General features: G+C 36.0%; 1 protein-coding gene across 1 annotated transcript in view; it reads left to right on the plus strand.

The window, feature by feature from the left end:
* The window catches only part of PPFIA2 (PTPRF interacting protein alpha 2), a 464,313-nt gene that overhangs the window by 360,524 nt on the left and 81,184 nt on the right, over positions 1-22,605 (plus strand). Inside the window, exons 11-16 of the mRNA XM_047788357.1 lie at positions 4,036-4,119; positions 4,389-4,520; positions 6,184-6,246; positions 10,207-10,298; positions 15,624-15,759; positions 17,982-18,202. Coding sequence (XP_047644313.1) covers positions 4,036-4,119; positions 4,389-4,520; positions 6,184-6,246; positions 10,207-10,298; positions 15,624-15,759; positions 17,982-18,202 — 728 coding nt within the window. The remainder of the gene's footprint in view (positions 1-4,035; positions 4,120-4,388; positions 4,521-6,183; positions 6,247-10,206; positions 10,299-15,623; positions 15,760-17,981; positions 18,203-22,605) is intronic.

The raw sequence follows: 22,605 nt of genomic DNA on the forward strand, positions 1-22,605 counted from the left end.
CTAACACATTTGAAATTACTGTCATATGGGGTAAGACATTTACACTGAAGCTTTTCATCTGAGGAAAATAAAGAACTTTTATAAAGAGTAATCTCATTGAATTGAACTATTTTAGTGGGAGTTAAGTGGCTAAATAATAAAAGTAACTTTTGCAATATTCTGGGATGAAATAATTACCAGTATTGTCATGAGTAAAATACAAGAAAGTTTGAATCTCTCCCTCAAAAACACAAAATTTAGAAAAAAAACTGCCCCAAAGTAACTTCTGATGGATTGAGAATAAAAACATAATTTAAAATATAATACTTAACTCTGAGTCTTTAAAGTAAACATTCCTAAGACTCCTTAATTTAGAATGTAAAACAAACAAACAAAACATAAAATAGATATTTCATGTTTTTGCTCTCCATTTTCTTCTTTTGTCGTCTTATTTTGGTGTATATATTCACTTATGCACCCAAAATAATTTCTTCAATATACTCCTAATTGCTAAAATTTCACTCCATCTAGAGCCTTTTGATTTCCTCACTTTTCGCTATTTTTTCCCTCTTAATAAAAATGTTTAAAATGCTAGAATTCACTCTCTTGTCCTTTTGACTGCTTCCTCTCCTGACTGGCCATGTATGAGCAACATTATTTCAGATATACAGTTTTTAGAGTATTGCTGTCTTTAATTTGTTATACACACTCCTCTGATCCTGAGATTTTGTTTTCAGTGTACTCCCTCTGCTGATAACATTTTTATAACACTTGGAGATCAGTCTTTGATTTGCTCTCCCAAATTTTATGGCTAAAATGATTTTTGACCATTTTTTTCTCTTTTTAAGACCTTTAGGGACTGTCTCTAGAACCTACTTTAGTTATTTACTGTTTCAATTTCAACTTGTTTTCAATATCTCACTATTATTAATCATCATAGTCTTTTTCTATTTCTTAATATTTTTGACTAACTAGTTTATGATTTATGCTCAGTTTAAACCTAGATTCCCCTCTCCTGTATTTTGAATGGTATCGTTAACAACCCATCATCTATTTTATTTAAGCTGTATGTATTTTTCCTACTTTTATTATCTGCTATTTTTTGGCCCTCTTTTCTTTAATTTTAATTCCTTTTTCATGTTCAAATATATTTGCATCTTTTCAAAGACATTTCTGCCTATAATTTCTTCTAAAACTTTAGCTCATTTGCAAATTGCCTTGTCACATTAAAGAGTGTTCAACCAAGATAAGCCTTATGTTCCATCAAGGAGTTAAAAAAATAGCTGATTGTTCTTGTAAGTCTCCTGTATTTATAACAATTGCTTAAACTGCACACTTCATAAAGTTGAGATGAACATAAATCAATAGTGGTTGCAAATTGAACCCCATGTTTGTTTAGAGATGATGTCTGAATTTATTGTTAGGCTGCTAAGATTGGTCTATTTTTCTACCAGGAGTGAGTGAGTGAGTGTATGTGTGGGTGTGTGTGTGTGTAGACAGGTAGCTAAAGCTCACTTGAGGCTTTTAGAAAGGCAGAACTATTAAATAATGACTAGGGATAAAACTAAAACTTTGGCTTGATGATTGTATACACAATTAACTAAAAAAGTGTTGGGCTCCCAATGTTATGATTTATGATGTTTACTTCTTTAATTAAAATGCATATTCCATCAACAAGGACATAATTCATCTTGAATTCCATAAGGTATTTCATTCATTTTTAGTACCAGTAAAAAGTATCAAACAAGTTAGTGATTTAAACATAAAAATTTTTGTTAAATCACTGAAGAGAATTTTCACAATGTTTAGTGTGTTGCCAATAGTTAAAATAGAAACAGCCAGAAGTTTTAAAGTCTTTTGAAAGATCTACTGACTTTACTTGAACGTTTGAAAAAAAGTTCTGGAAATGCCTTGACTACCTGGAGTCTGTCACCTGATTAGTTTTCATAACATTAACTCTTGTTAAAATGTACTTTTAATAAATTACAAATACATTTTATAAATTTAAAATATAAAATTTCAGCAATATTTTGACCCATTTCCTGAATTATTAATTGAATCCTAAGTTTTAAATAATAACATAAAATGATTGTGTGGCATTTTGGAGACGATGGTAGCATTCTGTGTTGCTTCTGCTTAGAAATTTGGGGAGGGAAATTGGTTATTTGCTATTTCTTCATTATTTTCCCAATTTATGAAATAAGTTTTTCAGAAAGAAAATCTTACAAACTGTAAATGTTGAGTTATAATTTGCATAAGCATACCAATTAAGTGTTAAATGTTTATGTCATAAATTAAAGAATTTGTTGCATAAAACAGTGCATATGCACATGAACCAATACATGAATAGGTTACTATTTCTTTTCAGATACTGCATGACATATTTTTATATAGTCCTATTTTGCATAAAGTAAGTTTCGCTATTTTAGAATAAACTTATAAGATGTCATAGAATACTCTCTGGAGTTAAATGTAGTTATTCTGACATAGGGTACTTTGGCTGTTCTAATTGTTTCCCTTGTAATTATGATTAAAAATGTTGATGTAACTTTACATGTGATCTGTGCATAACATACTAATACAATTCAGCTATCAGCAATGTCACATGTGTTGAACACTCTGCATCTGTGGTAACCTGACATTCACCTCCAAGACATGTAACTAACCTTGGCACTGGACAAACATTAGCTCACAAGGGCACTGGGCTGCCTATTCACTGTAGGGCACTATTTTGTTTCCATAGCAACAAATTAATGCAGAAACTGTTTTGGACTGGTCCCTAGTGTCCTTCAGGAGAATTCACAAATGCATTGTTTTGTCCTCACAGATTACTTGTCACTTGGATAATCTGAGGACTGTTAAGCATTTTCATTTAAAGTTCCAAATTAAGGCTCTGTCTAAGAAGAGACGCTGAGGTTCTGAACTTATAGCCTGAGTGTCTGTTCAGAGACCAGAAGTCATTTTGTAAGTTTGCCACTGTTGCTGAGGAAACTCAATCCTGCTTGAATTGGAGAATACTCATAGTAATTAACCCCATGGCTTAGTGTTTTCTCTGATTTCTACATTTTGTTCCAAATTTATTCACTTGAGTTGTTACCTTAGCCTAGTCCTCAACATTGAGATACATTGTTTCCATTATTTTTAAGTAAGTTGTTAAACAAACAGAATCCAAAACTTTTAACCGTCTATCAGAGACATATTCTAGTGTTTGGTTTCCCATAATCCCAATTATTACATGACTCTCTCAGAGTTGCTTTAATTCATTCTGTAGTAGTCCTTCATTGCCAGCCATCACTAACCTTCCATACCTTAGGTTGGTAGCTTTTTATTTGAGCATATCATTGTTTTCACTTACAACCATCAACTGCATCATGTTCACCAGATATCAGTATAGTTCTCTCCATATAAAATTCTGTCTATTAAAGTATTAAATTTGCTGTCACACTTTTCTTTTAAGCATTCTGTGCTATGTTCTGTTCAGTGTCAGTGTCTTTAGTTCTGATTTTTCAATTTTGTCCCTCTCCTTTTCCTTGACTTGTTAGTCTGATCCAACCTCTTCTACCTCATCTGATGATTATCAATATGTTATGGAAGCTAAACTACAAGAAATGATCTCCATACGTAGGAAGGTAGTCCTACTGGACTTTACTTTCTATTGCTAAATAGAATTCATCTAAGTTTTTCTTTTTGTTTCTAAAAATTATGTTACTTTTATTTATTGATAATCGACCATCTGTGCAGTTCAGTGCTTCAGGAGCTTAAGATTGGACAATGGCAGGTTTGTGTTCAAACCATGCACAGTCTGCATGTTACATTTGGCTGATTTCATTGCTCATAAATAACTCCAATGTTTTGCTGATGCTTGGATGTAACAGGCCTTTGTAGCTGACACATTTCAAGCAATGCTGTTCAGCTGCCTGTTTAAAGAAAATTTATTTTTTGAAAAATACATTTGCAGTTGGTAGTAGCTTGCTTTACATTTTATTTCAATTTATTTGGAGGAAAAGTGTTAACCACATATTACATGTCAGGTGCCTTCTTCGTATTTCTTAACAGGCTGAAGAAAGACATGGAAATATTGAAGAGCGTATGAGACATCTAGAAGGTCAACTTGAAGAGAAAAATCAAGAACTTCAGAGAGTATGTGTATTTACATGAACCGTCCCTCTCAAGCATCAATGTACAGAGTTATATTCTGCATATAAGGAATTCATGTCTTTCTTGATGAGTGGTTATATTTTAAATCATATAGACATGCCATGTGCGCTTCAAAAAGAGTTTCTGCCAATTTAGTAAAAACAGATATACAATTAAGTCTAATTTTTAAAGCTATAAAAATGTAAAACCAAACCCAAATATTTTTAAAGTCATATTTATGTTAAATTTATTTATTCATTTTTTAATGCAAGGCTAGGCAAAGAGAGAAAATGAATGAGGAGCACAACAAGAGATTATCTGATACTGTGGACAGACTTCTGACTGAGTCCAATGAACGCTTACAGCTACACCTGAAGGAACGAATGGCTGCTCTAGAAGAGAAGGTAAAATGACTAAAAGGCAGAAAAACACAATTAGCTGTGTTCTTAGGATCATGTTTGTTTTATACTCTGCTGCCCTCACAGTTTAGGTCAGGCGACTTTACTTTCCTTAATTAAAAAAAAAGCCTGACATATTCTTAAAAGTGAACACATACTGTCTGTAAAATATGTAAAATCAATTTTTAAGTGAAAAAAAAGTTACATGGCATACAGATCTTGCTTATTAGCATGATTATAGAAGACAAATGTGTTGCATGTGATGCACTTTTATGATGAAAATATTTCATTTCTCTCTTCTATGCAAGAAGAAGAATAAGTTTAAAAAAATAGTGTTTTGAGGTATGTGGGGAAGCTTTCTTTGAACCATTCAAATGTTTCAAGTAACTGAATCTACTTCTAGTCTAAAAGCCAAAATGTGCGTTTATATCACCAGCAGAATTAGTGTCAATCCCGACACAGAGTTTATAAATGCAGTAACTTTCAGATGCATTGATACCAAAATAGCGCTTCTGTATAATCTGAAGTTTCATTCACAGTTATACATTTCTCATTGATCATTGGCGGCTGCCAGACCAGCTAGAGTTATATGAGCGGGTTGCCAATTCCAGATTACCAAAAAAAAAAAAAAAAAAAGTCAGAGAGAGAGAGAGGAACTAAAACCCAGGTGGATAAAACCCAGGTGGACAAATCTTTTTGGAAATTTAGATTGAGTGCCAATCACTACTTAAGCTAGATATTTCCCCCTGCTCCATATAATAAACCAAAATAGGAAAAATATTTCCATGAAGTGTTAAAGTAGTTTGTTTAATTTACACATTAAGAAGTCATAAGGCATTCCCTCTTCCAATTCAACTCCAGATGCATGCCAACTATCACACTCTTAGTTTAATTTTATTCTAAAAGTTTGAAAAGAATGAATTATTTAAAATCATACTTCGTAGTACTATGAGAAAAGTATAAAGCTTTTACAAAAGTAAGGATTTTAAAAAATATCTATGATGCAAATTATTTCCATATCATGACAGGTAACATTAGTTTTTTTAAACAGCAAAAATTTTATTTTTATTTGTCTAATAATTTAACATTAGAAATTGTTAATTCTCTATTTGAAATGGAAGTCCAGAAATTAAACTTAAAAATATGATTTTATAATGTCATCTGATAGCTTTGAATAATATTTTGCTTTTTACTTGCTTTTTCTCATTTAAAAAGTAACCTAATTATTTCAAATTTTAAAAACATTGGAAAGAGGGAGTTTCCTAACATGATGCAGTGGGTTAAGGATCCACTGTTGCCGCACCTGTGCTGTAGGTTGCACCTGTGCCTGAGATTAGATCCCTGACCCAGGAACTTCCATATGCTGCAAGCACAGCCAAAAAATAATTTTTTTAAAAAAATTTAAAAAGGGACTAAGAAGAGGCATACTGCGTAGCTTAAAAGTTCATGTTTATTTTATTTGTCAGTCCAAGTGTTACATTTACATTATGTATTTCTCAAATGTTACAGTATCTTGTTTAAAAATTCCATCGAAATTTGGTTTCCATGGAAAACCGAAAAATAAGTGCACCAAGGAAGGAATCAAAAAAAATTTTTGAGTGATAAAAAATTAATCTACACATTTAATAATTTTCTATGTAATTTCTTAATTATGTATTTTTTTCTTCAGAATGTTCTAATTCAAGAATCAGAAACATTCAGAAAGAATCTGGAAGAATCTTTACATGATAAGGTATACGGAGGCTTACATTTTTCCACGTTTCTATTTCACACTGATGAATGTTTTGTTGTAAAATAAACATAATATACAATTTTAGGATGCTATCTTTTAAAGTATCTTTAACTTTCATATTATACATGCAGAAAAATGAACATATATACGGAGAGCTTGATAAATTTTTACAAACCAAACACACAAAATCAACATCCCGGAAGCCCCATTTTGTTAGCATATAATCACTGTTATCCTAAAGGATAACCACTATCTTGATTTTTAACAAAAAAAGAATGGTTTTGACTTCTTTTGTGCTTTATATAAATGGGATAAAAATGTATTTGCTGATCTGTGTCTATTTTGAGATTTTATATTATTTTAGCCAAAATGTATTAAATACCTATTGTGTATGATAATTGGGCTAAGTTAGGAGTTCCCTTATGACACAGCAGGTTAAGAATCCAGTGTTGTCACTGCAGCAGCTCAAATCTCTGCTGTGGCACAGGTTTGATCCCTAGCCCAGGAGCTTCCACATGCCATGGGCATGGCAAAAAAAAAAAAAAAAAAAGTTCTAAGTTATATATTTGCAAACATGATCTTAGTTTTAAAGTATCTGAAAGTCTAGTTGAGGAAAGAAAACACAAAACAATGAGTTGTTGAGTAGCAGATGCCAAGTGTCACATGAATGAAACAGATGGTTAAGAACTACAGGTAGAAGAGCTCACCATACATCGCAGCTGTCAAGAGGCTTCAGAAGGATTTAAGGAAAGGTAGGTGGTGCTGCAAGCCTTTCAGATGCAGTGCATGTGCCCTGATTGCAGGTGCTTAGTGTGGAGATGGGGTGCATAGTAAGTTTGATATCTTAAATGATAATGGGCATAAAGATAAGTAGGAACAATAAATGGAATCATTTATTCTTATTGGAGGATTTGTGAAAGACTAGACAGATAAAGGCCAGATGATGGATGCTAATGATGTTCCCCTTCCTTAGCGTGTAAAATTCCTGTTAGCAATTTTGTCTTATTTCCTTTTGTTCAGCATAGGTTACTAAGATACATAAAATCACTAACTTAAGAAGTGACTTAGAAATGTGTATTGAACGAAGATGGCAGGAATGGAAATAGAGGAGGGAGGGGAGGAAGGGAGAGAGGGAGGAAGGAAGGGAGGAAAGAAAAGAAGGAGGGAAGGGAGATCTAGCAACAGTATGGCATATGGAAGGTATTGGAAAAGATGAGAGAATAAAGTAGAAACAATTGGAGTTTTATCCTTATTGAATGCTACATATTATGATGTTCATTTAAAAAGCCTATTTAGGCCCACAGTCAGGAGGTACACACCCTTACCCCTAAAAGATAGATTAGAGCCATACGGCATGGTGCCTAGAAGATAGCATCCAGTTCTTTCTGAAGTAGTCCAGAAAGTCTACACAAAGATGACATTTCATCAGGCTCTTAAAGGCACATACAATCTTAACAAGTAGCGAAGGGTAGGGAAGAAGATGAAACCCATGCAGTAGCACAGAAAAAAAAACTAACATGGTTGATTTGCTGAATCACCAGAAGTTTTCTCTGACTGGTATGTATTTAAAGAACTAGTATGTGGCCAGATGGTGAATTTTGGACTTGATCCTGCTGTGGAATGTTATGTTATTCAAAGTTCTGTGTGCTTCTGGCAAGATCCCCAGAACCCACTCCCCAACCACCTACCTAAGCCTTGTAGCTCCAGCCATCTGCCTAAGCAACCAGCAGACCATGTCATTCCATGCCTTGCATCAACGTTCATGTCAGCCCCCAGAGAAAGCAAATATCAGGTCATACCTCATTTCTGAATATCATTCCATACAGATGAGCACATTTCCTAACCTAATCACATAGAGCTCCTGTAACTCCTCAAATTTCCACATCATTGTCTGTAACGCACAGTCCATTATTAGCAAGATCCTCGGTATAAGCAAGCTCTTCTTTCCATGCTTTTCTTCATTAGCTTGATCTCTAAAACTTAAAGTTCCTAGGATGATCCTGAGATTTCTTCCCTATGTTCAGTCCCCGGTAATCTCATGGATTTAAATACCATCTATAAATTGAGCACTTGCAAATTTAAATCCCCTACTGGGTCCTCTTCCCTAAGGGGGTTCATGTATTCAAGAGGCAACTCAATATCTGTGTGGACACATGATCACCTCAAATTTAACAAGTCAATCCCCCCAGACCCCTAAACACTACCAATACCTAACTTAATCCCTCCCACTAGCAGTCCTGCCAGTAAATCGGAACTTTCTCTTAGTTCCTCAGGTTAAAAACCTTGGAGTTACTCATGAACCCTTTGTTTATCTCATACCCCAGTCCCAGTCCCACAGCAACTGCCAGTCTCTTTCCAGTGCCGTTGTTATCAAAGCCATAATTCTCTTGCCTATATTTTTGGGAGAACATAATAATTGTATCTTTTCCCAATGCCTCCCAATCCTATTCATCAATCCATTTCACAACCTTTAGGATGATCAGGTCTGATCACGTCTCTGATGAAAAATTCCCAAGTATTTCCTATCTCCCTCATAACAAAAGCCAAAGAATTTAAAATGGTTTACATGGATTTCAGGCATACAATGACCAAACCCTGTAAGCATGATTTTCTAAATCCAGTCCCTTTTGTCTTTCTCCTTAACCTTTCCAATCTAGCCACAACAGCCTCCTTGCCCTCTCCCTCTCCAAATATAGTTTCACTAAGAGGCATTTGTCCCCGCCCTTCTTTCTACTTGATATTCCTTTTCTTAAGGTACTTTTTAACTCCCTCCCTTTCTCTACCTCTTTGCTCAAATATCACCTTGTTGGAGAACTCTTACATTACTCTGTGTGCTCCTTCTTAACAACACATGGTGGACCCAAATTTTTATTAGCTTTTCTACTAGATTGTGAATTATACGAGGGCAGGAAATTTGATAGTTCAATACTATACCTTGGGACCTAGCACACAAGAGGTGCTCAATGTACATTTGTGGAAATAATGAATAAATGAATTAATAAACACAATAAGAAAATAGAAAATGTAAGCAAAGATTTTATTTGATCACGGATGGCTTTTGAAAATGATACATCTAGCAGAAGAATGTGTGGGGAGGAGACTGAGGGAGCAATGCCTTTGTAGAAGCTGGTAAAATAATTCAGGAAAAGGGTAAAATGTGTGTATTGTAGGATGGTGGTAAAAGAATTTAAAAAGCAGATAAGAGAAACATTGCAAAGGTCACACTAACAAAAAGTTGTGGCGAGAAAAAAATATGCGTCCAGTAAAATGTCCAGTATTGGCCATTGGGAAAAATAACAGCAATAGAAAATCCAGAAAGATACTTTAAAACAGTTATCATATCATAAAATTTATGATCACAAAAACAAAATTAAGTGCTCGAATGAGCATTTATTAAGGGCTATGTGATCATCGTCATAAATCTGCAGACTGATAATGCCAATCTGAGAAAATTACTAGATGCATAAATTATTGTGTCAATATCAAGCTAATAACTTTAATTCATATCAGGGGATGATTTTTCCTCATCCCTTTAATCCCCTCGTCCTTCTCTTTCACTCATGGTTCCTTCAGCCCTTGTAGGTTGGTAGAAACCCTTCACTTATTGTGGCAATAATGTCTTGTCTTTACTTTTCAAGTTGCTTGACTTTCTCCTCTGACTTTGAAGTGGTGTGTCTGTGGGCATTCATGGCCTTCGTTCTCATACGCTCAGAAGAGTTTAGGATTAGTGAGTGTTGGGAGAGGTAGATACATTGTTGCTGATTTCTCGTCACATTTTCATTACAAAGGGGAAATCGGGCCTTTTTTACTGGCATGTCTAACAGTGTTTAATAAAAATATACTATTAATCAGTTTTCATTTTTAAAAAATTCATTCATCTTGGTGGTTTGTTTCATCATGATTGAGTGTGGTACTATTGGCATATGCATATCATCTGAGTAATTCTTCTTTGATTTTTAGGAAAGATTAGCAGATGAAATTGAGAAACTGAGATCTGAACTTGACCAGCTGAAAATGAGAACTGGCTCTTTAATCGAACCCACAATATCAAGGTAATACTACATTAAAAGCTGATCTGTAGTTCACCAAAAATCAGCGTGAATTTCCTTATGGTTTCATGCCTCTCAAAAATCATAAAAAGGCATTTCCTGCTGCTCAGCAGACTCTGCACTATTTTGACTCCTTGTTGATTTACAGCTTCTCTGCACAAAATATCTCTCTAATTTGGTAATTCTTCAAATATGCAATAAAATATAAAGTAATACCTTTTGTAGTCTGCATTTAATTACATAGCTAGAAATATATAAGAAGAGTCTTAAATGAAAAAAAATGGAACTGTATATACAGAAATTACATCTCTTTCCAAGAAGAGGCATCATTTTCTCCACATGCAGAAATGTCTTCAAGGTTTAGCGTCACTGAAGAAATATCATTGGTTATGATCACCTAGTATCTATTTTGTCAAAGTAATCACAGTGAAGAGTAAAGGAGAAGTTACATGTTAAAAAAAAAATTCCAGTAGGGGTTCCTATCGTGGCTCAGTGGTTAATGAATCAGACTGGGAACCATGAGGTTGCCAGTTTCATCCCTGGCCTCGCTCTGTGGGTTAAGGATCCGGCGTTGCTGTGAGCTGTGGTGTAGGTTGCAGATCCTGCTTGGATCCCGCGTTGCTGTGGCTCTGGTGTAGGCCGGCGGCTAGAGTTCTGATTCGACCCTTAGCCTGGGAACCTCCACATGCCACCGGTGTGGCCCTAGAAAAGACAAAAAGACAAAAAAAAAAAAAAAGAAAAAAGAAAAAAATCAAGTAAATTTATTTGTACTCATCTGCTATTACTTAATACCCCATCTGAAGAGAAAAAAAGCAATTAGCTGCTCGTTTACTCTCCCGATAGACAGATCAAACTCGATAATTCACATATAATTTTCTTTATGCTTAGGGCCTTCTATTTAAGTTGATAAGTAACCATAGAAGGATCTACTCATTATAGCATTTATTTATTAGACAACGCAATATCAGCTATTTGAAACAGACTGTTCTTATATAAAAAAGTTCATTTTTCTTGGTCTTATGCTTATCCTAAGGATGTTAGCTCCACAAGGGCTGGAATATTTACCTGTTTTCAGTAATGTAATCTCAGTACTTAAAAAAGAAATCTGCAATACAATTTTTTTTTCTACTGTACAGCATGATAACCCAATTACACATACATGTACACATTCTGAAAAATAACAATAATAAACTGACTAGGTTATCTCTCCAAAAAAAAAGGAAATCTTAAATATAAAGTACTCTCAATAGATATTCTTGAATAAATGTATATCTATTAAAGTGTTTATTCAGGTGAGCAATCCAAATTAAAAAAAAAATCCTAGAAGAGCTTATATTCTAGTCAATGTAAGTATTAATAAAAACAAAACAGTATTTTGAATTCAATTTAGTATAAGAAACACAATTCTGCAGGTATAAATACACCCAATGAACTTTTAAATATACAGGTCCTTAATTTTGAAAACAATGTTTATTTTCTAAACATTGTATTATGATTTATACGTCATAAATCTGAACTGAAACTGTTGATTCAGTGACATACACAGTGATGGTAATGATGGTGGGGTAAAGGAGAAAGGAAAAAGCAGTAAAAAACCAACAGATTATTTATAAAACTGGCATTATCCACTTAATAAATTAAATATATTTTAATGGGACCAAATGGCCGCTTCATTGTCTTTTTGACCTTCATTTTGAGAAATACAGAGTTATAAAGATGTTGTCTAAAATTTCATCACTAGGGAGTTCCCATTGTGGTGCAGTGGTTAACGAATCCAACTAGGAACCATGAGGTTGTGAGTTCGATCCCTGGCCTTGCTCAGTGGGTTAAGGATCCGGCGTTGCCCTGAGCTGTGGTGTAGGTTGCAGACGCGGCTCAGATCCCGTGTTGCTGTGGCTGTGGTGTAGGCCAGTGACTACAGCTCTGATTCGACCCTTAGCCTGGGAACCTCCACATGCCACAGAAGCGGTCCAAGAAAACGGCAAAAAGATAAAATTGAAATGAAATGAAATGAAATGAAATGAAATGAAATAAAATAAAATTTCATCACTGGAGTTCCCTGGTGGCTCAGCAGGTTAAGGATTTGGTGGTGCCACTGCTATGGCTTGGGTGGCTGCTGTGGCTCAGGGTTGATCCCTGGCCCTGGAGCTTTCACGTCCCTTGGGCATGGACAAACAAAAATAAAATCGTATCACTGTAGTGAGTTACCGTGGCCTAACAATATGACATTTCTCCCCAGTGAAGGATTATCAGGGCAGCTTGTGATCTGCATGTAGAACGGTTATTCTTTGATACAAAAGATTGTAGCCAAAGCAACACTAGACTAAAAATAAGAAAACTGACGTTCCTAGGTCTTTTTTTGGTAAGTAGGAAATCCCATCACACACATCAAGTATTATAGGAATTATTAAGATAGATAATTTACATAAGTTACAGGATAACTGAATATTTATCAAGTAGCAGTTATTTCTTGAACATTCATATTTCTCAATACGCACAAATGAAAAAGAAACAATAAAAAACAATGTGCATGAAAACTTCATCTTCTAGCGTTTGATCTTATAGGTGGCAAGGCAGGAAGCGATGAGATAAAGTGAGTGAATGCCAGTAACGAATATCCTCCACCAACATCTCATCTGAGAGGAAAGTAAAATGAGGTGCATGGTGGCAGAAGGCCTGATTGGCTCAGCTCTGGGGAAAGGCAGGATCTGGATACTTGGAAAGAACAGTGGAGGATATCCCAGAAAGCGAAAGAGTGAATAACAGGTTTTCTCTAAACTTATACTTGATTTATCTATGGAAGTTCCTTTGTGATATCATATGCAAGAGTGACAGAAAATTCAGGAGGAGAAACTACATGGTTCTTTGTTTAAAGGAACCATTGACTGTATTGTACCTTAGGTCTGCAAGTACCTTTCAAAATAATGTACAGAGGAATAGTTTTTAAATCGAAATATATGGAAACAGTGCCTCTGACAGATCACAGAGCTGAATAAAAGGAGAGAGGTGAGGAGTAACTGCTTTAGAAGGCGCATGGGCGTTCCCATCGTGGCACAGCGGGAGCGAATCCAACTAGGAACCATGAGGTTGGAGGTTCAATCCCTGGCCTCGCTCAGTGGATTAGGAATCCAGAGTTGCCCTGAGCTGTGGTGTAGGTCACAGACGTCGCTCAGATCTGGCATTGCTGTGGCTGTGGTGTAGGCCGGCAGCTGCAGCTCCAATTTGACCCCTAGCCTGGGATCCTCCATATGCCACAGGTGCGGCCCTGAAAAGACAAAAAAAAAAATTAAAAAGAAGGAGCATAAGCAATGAGATCTTCCACAGTTGGTGCTGGTTCAGGTCTTTTGTTTTTTTCAAAACCAATTAGTACTTTCTACTTTGAGACACCGTGACATTGGTGCTACAGTGGTGACAGTAGGGAAGAATACGTGTTCCAGGTGGAAAATGCGGGAATACGAATTTGAGAACGTTTATAACTGAGAGAATACCAGGAGCTGGAACAGTATATGATGATGGGACTTTTGAGCTGAGACTTTAAGAATGTTAATCACACAAATGTATGAAGAGACTATTTAAGGCAGAAAGAAGAGCATGTTCAAAGGCTCAAAGCAGAAGAAATAGGAGTTTGAAGAAAATGAAAGACATTTAGCACAGCTAGACAATGACAGAAGGCAGAGAGTAACTAGAAGTGAAACTAGGAAGTGGGAGGGGCCCAGGTGGAGGACTTTGTAAGGACAGTGAAGAGTTTTGAGCAGTGTTGGTGGGACCAGAGCTGTGTTTTGTTTTCATGTTTTTATGAGTGACCTGGAGTCGAGAGACACAACAGAAAACAGTACTCCTAGGATGATGAGTTACAATTTTAGAAATTCAACCCTGATGCCCACAGAGACATTACCCTAAGCAGCCATGACCTAAAGTAGAATGTTCTGGAATGTTCTGAAATAAACAGCTCAGACTGTATTATAAGCAAATGTATTCATTCATTGTCTTACCGGATATTTATCAAGTCCTTTTTACTTGCTAGGAATACCTCCTTGAGCATACAGTGGGACTAAAATCTGACCTTTGTCTTCTCAAAGCTCATACTCTCCACTATAAATAAAGACTGAGAGGTGTGCCATTTAATGAGTATGGCCCTGTTGGTTAGTTTTTAATATATGACTAATTCATAATAAAGCCATTTTACTTGATTAAGTCTCAGGTTCATTGCTATAAAAACAATAGCTTTCACCTGTTAGGGCGATAATTCCTTAGTTCGTTTGCTTTGATGATCAGTTTGGCAAAACACCAAGCAGGGGTCGGTGTCCCCTACTTTTTCAAAACCCCAAACTTCACCTAACCTTTTATGATCTTGCCAAATATTTGGGGATGTGTGTCTCTGTTCACAAAGATAACTACAGGTGAGAGCAGGAACCCCAAGTTCAAGAGAAAACACAGCTTTAAGCACATTTCCTACTGGTGATGGATCAACCCATAGGACAGGATGCTGCAGCTGATGTTATCATCATTATTACAGCAGTAAACTGAATGTGCTATAAAGCTAGATATAAATAATGTTCCTAGAGAAACCTTTACTTCTCTTGGATTATAATGTACTTAATCATCACGTTTATTGAAAACCAGGCTGATGATATTTTTCCAGTTGGAATTTTCAACTGTTTTGTCTCAGAGTAGATTTCAGAATTAAACATGCTTATCAAAAGATTTTTTTTTCTACCTTTTTGGAACAATGTCTTATCAACAGCTGAAAAACTCTTCTGGTGATGTATCTTATTTAAAAAAAATAAGATTATTAACCTTGGGTCAATCTAATTTTAAGCATTTTGTTGATTTCCTAAACTGAAAAATAGAGTGTTGGAAAATAGATAATTCTGGGACCCAAGAAGTCTACACTTTTTTATTTTGGGTTAATGAGGAATATTTAAAACAAATGCAGTGATAAATAGCATGGTTTGGGATCTCCACTAGATAGCTTAAACTAAATGGAGCTGTCGGAATGTAAGTCAATGGATTTTGGTTGCCAATCTTAACATGTTTCATTCATTGGACTACTGCATTTGAAAATTATAAATAATGAACAGAAAGGCTTTTATGTTCTAAAAAGAGAAAATGAACTTGACCTTTGGAATGAAACCAGTACTGGAATTTCTGATAGAAGCCTCTGAAGAAACCTCTAAGAGTCCTAACTCTTCGTCAGTTTTCTTCCTTGAAGTTTTTTCTTTTGCTCTTGAGGGTTTGGGTTTTATTCTTAGTTAAGCAGTGGATAGTGATTTGCCAGTGAATTTAATTTTTGAGATTGAGCATATTTCACACTTTCCTTTTTTCCAGAACTCATCTAGACACCTCCACTGAGCTTCGGTATTCTGTTGGGTCCCTAGTGGACAGCCAGTCTGATTACAGAACAACGAAAGTGATAAGAAGACCAAGGAGAGGCCGCATGGGAGTGAGGAGAGACGAGCCAAAGGTTACATTTTTTTTTTTTCCCCAAAGGTTAAACTTTTGATTTCAGGTCTTTGATGGTTTTAAGTAACACACTCTTCCAGTTTGTTTAGTATTTTAATACTGAGAGAATTTGTTTTTATTAGGTGTGATATATGACATTTTAAAAATTATAACTAACATAAAACCTCTGCTATGTTCCAAAAGTTTAACTACACATGTCTCAAGTATTTACCTACCTAACATTATAAATTGAATATTACTTTTTAAAAATTTATTTATTTATTTATTACTTTTTAGGGCTGCACCTGTGGCATATGGAGGTTCCCAGCCTAGGGTCGAATTGGAGCTGTAGCTGCTGGCCTACACCACAGCCACAGCAACACAGATCCAAGCCGTGTCTGCGACCTACACCACAGCTCACCGCAATGCCAGATCCTTTACCCACTGAGGGAGGCCGGGAATCCAACCTGCAACCTCATGGTTCCTAGTCCTATTTGTTTCCACTGCGCCATGACGGCAACTCCTGAATATTACTTTTTGTACTAATCTCAGATATGAAAATATTGAAGCTCAGAAATATTGTGTTCAACATTATATTACCAGCAAAGTTGTGGAGTCAAAACTTGAGCCTGTATTTGTGTGATTTCAAATTCCACGCTTTTATCAATTACACCATACCATATTGTTACATAAATGGACTTTTGGTTTGCCTGGATGTATAAGCAATAGCATTCATATTTTTAATTGAAGTTATTTACATATTTTAATAATAATTAGCACTTTAACAACACTTTGAGGGTATGTACATAGATTATTGAAAGTATTTATAGAGAACTGTTCATGATAAACTGTAGTGCATTCCCAGCCTCTCATCTAGCCAATAACTTAAAATCGTATGCTGCGTATGTTAAGAATACAGGTTTTTGTTTGTTTGTTTTTATGGCTGCGCCAGCAGCACATAGAAGTTCCCAGGCCAGGAACTGAATCTGAGCTGCAGCTTCAGCAATGCCGGATCTTTTAACACACCGCACTGACTGGGGATTGGACCTGTACCTTCACAAGCAACCCAAGCTGCTGCAGTCTGATTCTTAAACCACCGTGCCACAGCAGGAACTCCTACGGTTATATTTTATGGAGAAGCTATATAGTCCCTTTGTGCCCTAAGTACAGGTTGTTTTCCTCAAGCTCTCATTTATGTATCCAAAATATGACCTACTTGTCCTGATTAGCACATAGGCTCTTGACATCCTTTGATTTTTAGTTGGCACCTATGTGTCGTGTATGTTAACCCCTTGTCGTAGGCACTTGATATCTCTTGAATGGATAAATAAACAAGTGAACAAATGAAGAGTAAATTAAGTCCATCTCAACTCTGTTCTCATTTTTATGGGACAAATAAATTAGTGCTTCTTGGAACCAAAACAATTTGTAACACAGTTACTTACTCAGTTCCTCAAATCTTAAGTCAATACTCAGGTCAATATCATGTGGTCCCCCCAAAGGTCATTTTACTTTATCACAAAAATGAAAATCAATTTTTTTTAAAGCAGAAAACTCTAGGACCTCTCTTTCGACTATCTCCTACCTTCAGGTCATAGCTTGTAAAGTACCAGTCTATTGGTTACTCAAGACTTTCATTCTTATGGAGGATTTATTATATCACTTTTAAAAAGCCATGTAAATTAGTATGCCTTGGGCTTGAAAAAAAAAATCATTGAGGCATTTAAGGGACCAAATTAGTGGAGATGAAATGAAATCACTTTGCAATATTTTTATTAATACTTTGTTAAAATATTGGGGAGAAAATTCTTGTGTAATTTATTGCATGATAATATTTGTACTCTCAGCCTATAATAAATAGGTAAAACTAACTCATATAAGAGATGGAAATGCTTAAGTACAAGTGAACAGAGATTGTCATATTGGAAACAAGTAAAAATGTTGCAAGCAGAGATGCTTTAAACTACTTGCTACCTTGAATTTGGGTTGAACTCAAAAATCATGCCAAAGTTTGTCATCTTTATTCCTATTAAAATATTTATATTTGTGCTGAAAATTAGTACCTGCCATTACTTAAGTATCAAGGAAGTATTTTATTGAAATGATAAACTAAGATTTTATTAACTGGTTCTGTTCTGGCAAAGTATGCTATAAAATCATATGTGCTTTTAGCTCTTATTTTCAGAATAGTGCTTTGAAAATGAGCAATATGATAAATACTGTAATTGTTCATTTACCATCCAGGTGAAATCTCTTGGGGATCATGAGTGGAATAGAACTCAACAAATTGGAGTGCTAAGCAGCCATCCTTTTGAAAGTGACACAGAAATGTCTGACATTGATGATGACGACAGAGAAACGATTTTTAGCTCAATGGATCTTCTTTCTCCAAGTGGTCATTCTGATGCCCAGACTCTAGCCATGATGCTTCAGGAACAGTTGGATGCCATCAACAAAGAAATCAGGTGAGTCCATTATTCTGCAGCACTGTAAATCAACTATATTTTAATAAAAAATAAAAGATTTCTAAAAATTAATATAAAAAGGAATATATATGCATGAGTAGCTCACTCTGAGAAAATGGTAAAAAACATGAATCAACTATACTGTCAAAAAAAATTTTTTTAATTATTTATGACACTCTCAAGAGATTAGAAGACCTAGATTCTCAAAGGGTGATCATTAGATCAGAAGCATTGGCATCACCAATAAAGTCAGAATCTCAGACTTTACCTTGCACCTGCTGAATCAGAATGTGCATTTCCTCAGATTACCAGGATAAAATTAGGACACGTTTTGTAAGAAGCATACATGAAAAACATATAGATTAATGATACTGCAGCAATATAAAATAATGGGGTAAAGATAAAATCTCTGATGAACTTTAAAACACTTTTCAACAAAAATTTACTATTTAAAAGATATCTGTGGTAATAAAGTACATTTTTTTTGTCTTTTTAGGGTCATACCCACAGCATATGGAGGTTCCCAGGCTAGGGGTGGTATCGGAGCTCTAGCTGCTGGCCTATACCACAGCCAGAGTAATGCAGGATCCGAGCCACGCCTGCAACCTACACCATACCTCTCGGCAATGCCAGATCCTTTAACCCACTGAGCGAGGCCAGGAATTGAACCTGTGTCCTCATGAATACTAGTCAGATTCGTTTCCACCACACCATGACAGGAACTCCGAGGTACAGTCTTAAGGTACATCTAACACTGCAATAAAATAATAAATAGTATGCAGAGTAATGTGCAGCCAGCTCCTTAAAAGTATTTAGACCTCAGAGTGAAATTAACTCTGACTGAATTATTTCATTGTAGATATAAAAAAAATGTACTATCATCACACAGTGGCTAATAGATATTATCCAAGAGTAGCTGACGTTATGGAGTTGAAACTGTACAAGTTAACGTTTCACGCATTGAGCAATGGTGTCGCTATGTCACTGATGGTTTTACTTGGGACGTAATATATACTTTCCTGAATCCCAGTGGAATTCATAGTCCTTTTCTATCATTAACTTCCATAATCCCAGTGAAAAACCCACTGTGTCAAGTAAGTTTACTTTCTTTCAAACTTCAAGAAACCATTTTCTTTTTAAAGGCTGCACTTAATAGCATATGGAGGTTCCCAGGCGAGGGGTCGCATCAGAGCTGTAGCTGCTGGCCTACACCACCGCCACAACATGGGATCCAAGCCATGTCGGCAACCTACACGACAACTCATGGCAATCCCAGATCCTTAACCCACTGAGCGAGGCCAGGGATTGAACCCGCGTCCTCATGGATACTAGTTAGGTTCGTAATATGCTGAGCCACAACAGGAACTCCAAGAAACAATTCTTAACTGACCTTTTAAAAAATGATGAATTTTTTTTTTTAATTTTAACTCTTCTTTTATTGTTTCTCTGGCTTTTGCTGAAACTGTTGGCCTCCTAATATGATTCAGATTACCTAGTTCCCTGCTATCACCATGTGGTTTCTCATTTGGATGACAGTCTTAGTTTCTGTCTGGTTTCTTTGACATCGGTGGTTTCTCCATCTAATCCAAACTACCCCTGCAGTCAGTGCAGTGCAGACTTCTCAAAACCCAAGTGTGCTTGTGTAACTGCCCTTTTTCAAAGACTTCAATTGCCCTTAAGACAAAGAGCAAAATCCTTCCTATGGTCTACAGAGCCCCACCTGCCTCAACATTGTCGTCTCTCTCACACGACTTGAGTCCCATGCGACTGGCTTCAAGTCCTTCAAATATTCCAGACTCTTTCCTTTCTTCTGGAACATTCTCCATAGCCCACACATTCTGCTCTAACGCCCGCTTTACTCTCACTCACCATGAACAGCTCCACCGTAACTTCTTTTGTCCTTAGTTCATTTTGCTGTACTTCGGCCCTTCAGTTCTTGCGCTTCACGAGGTTGTGAGGGCACGAAATCTATCAGGTTTTGCTTACAGTTTTATTTCCAGATCCTAACACTTTGCTTGATAAATTGAAAGGGCTTTATACATATTTGACTGCTATAAATAGGAAAAATAGTATCAAACAATTTGAAACTAAGTAACACTTTTTTTTTTTGTCTTTTCAGGGCCACACCCATGGCATATGGAAGTTCCCAAGCTAGGGGTCAAATCAGAGCTGCAGCTGCCAGCTTGCACCACAGCCACAGCAATGCCAGATCTGAGTGACGTCTGTGACCTACACCACAGCTCCTGGCAACACCAGATCCTTAACCTACTGAACGAGGCCAGGGATCGAACCTACGTCTTCAAGGACACTGGTCAGATTCATTTCTGCTGAGCCATGGAGGGATCTCATAAATAACACTTTATAAGCTGTGCAGCTAATGCTTAAACTCATTAAATACATTTTAAATCAAGTTTGTGTTTTGTTTTCACCGAAAATATATGCACACCCTCAATAACAACCTCACTCTCTCCAGGGGCTCTCGGTTTTATTATATTAGAGTGGCAATTCCTGGTCACAATCTTGGCCTAGACTAGTTACCTAAATAATAGGTTCAAACTAATGCTCTTCAGTGTTTTTTCCCTATCCCTTGTACAGTATTCGTATGTTATTAAAAAATACATGAAATTCAACTACATAGTAACACTCCAAACAAACAAACAAACAAAAAAATAGGCACCTTGTTAAAAAAAGCTATGGTGATCTGCCAACACCAACTGGAATTTATCTCTGGCCAAGATTTTTTTCCATGAATTAATTTGTCCATTAAAGAAAATAATCTCTTCACTGTCTTCTTCAATGTTCGCTCATCTTAAAGGAGAGATCAAATTACTTCAAACTCATTTGCCACTGCAGTGTTTATTTATGTGGTCATCCGTGGTTAGCTACCATTTACCCTGCCCTATGTTTGTAGTCTTATTTATCCTTTCATCCTTCTGTATGATTCCTAAGGAAATTTCTCCTCAACCCAGTGGAACATTCTGAAAGAAATGTATTTTGATGTTATTTACTTTGCTTTCCATACATAGGTCAAGATGCTAAAGATCAATGAATTAGTTATTTTTCCAAATACAATGAACATCTAGGGAGCATTGGATTTTTGTTCGATTAAACTTCAGTCTATTTCTTACCTAACTAGTTCCACTAGGTTTGACTCTCACTGTAGTTAATAGAATACCTAGAGCTAATGACTACAGGGGTTTTTTTGTTCAGCAGAACCGTATTTCCTCTCACCAGATGGTTCTTCTGAAGGAGTCCTTTACCACCAATCATTTTAAAGTACAAACTTCCTTTTCCATTGAGATGCATTTAAAATATTAATGATGTTGTACTACATTCCTTGATTAAACCTCCCTTTGGGATTCTGATCTTTTAGGTGAAATTAAAATGGCCCATGAAAATAAACTTCAAAGTAACAGAATTCGTGTACTGCGTAGGTGTAAAAAATTATCAGTGAGAGTAAATGTACCTTCGTGCATTTTAATGACTTTATTTTTTATAGCAGATTAAGATTGATAACAAAATTGAGGAAAAAGTGCAGGATTTCCCATATACACCCTGGCCCTGAACATGCATAGCCTCCCCCATTATGAACTCCTTAACCCCATTATGAACTCCTTAACCGGAGTTGTGCATTTGTTACAACTGATGAACTTAAATTGACACTATGTATCACCCAAATCTATGGTTTACCTTAAGGTTCACTCTTGGTATTGAACATTCTATGTGTTAAGAAAATGTATGGCGATGTATAGCCGTCATTATGATATCATACAGAGTATTTTCACTGCTGTCAACATTCTCTGTGCTCTGCCTATTCATCCTTCTCCCCTTCCCAACCCCTGGCAATCACTGATCTTTTTACTGTCTCCGTAGTTGCCTTTTCCGGAGAGTCGTATAGTTGGAATCATGCAATATGTAGCCTCCTGTGGTTGACTTATTTCATTTGGTTGTATGAATTTCTTATCCCTCCATGTCTTTTCATGGCTTGATAATTCACTTCTCTTTGGCATTGAATATTATTCCACTGTATAAATGCACCAGTGTATTTATCTTTTAAACTACTGAAGGATATCTTAGTTGTTTCCAAGTTTGGGCAATTATGGATAAAGTTGCTCTAAGTATGTGTGTGCAGGTTTTTGTGTGGACATGGACTTTCAAGTCCTTTGGGTGAATATTAAGGAACACAATTACTGGATCATATGATTTATTTTATATAGTATTTGTTGTTCTTCCTGGATTTGAATGAGTGATTCCTTTTCCATGTTAGGGAATTTTTTGGCTGTTATCTCTTCAATTATTTTCTCCAGCCCTTTCTCTCTCACTTCTCCTTCTGGCTCCCCTATGATGTGACTGTTGGAGTGTTTAAAGTTGTCCCAGAGTTCTCTTACACGGTCCTCATTTCC

The sequence above is a fragment of the Phacochoerus africanus genome, chromosome 7 (assembly GCF_016906955.1).
Source record: "Phacochoerus africanus isolate WHEZ1 chromosome 7, ROS_Pafr_v1, whole genome shotgun sequence".
NCBI classification, from domain to species: domain Eukaryota; kingdom Metazoa; phylum Chordata; class Mammalia; order Artiodactyla; family Suidae; genus Phacochoerus; species Phacochoerus africanus.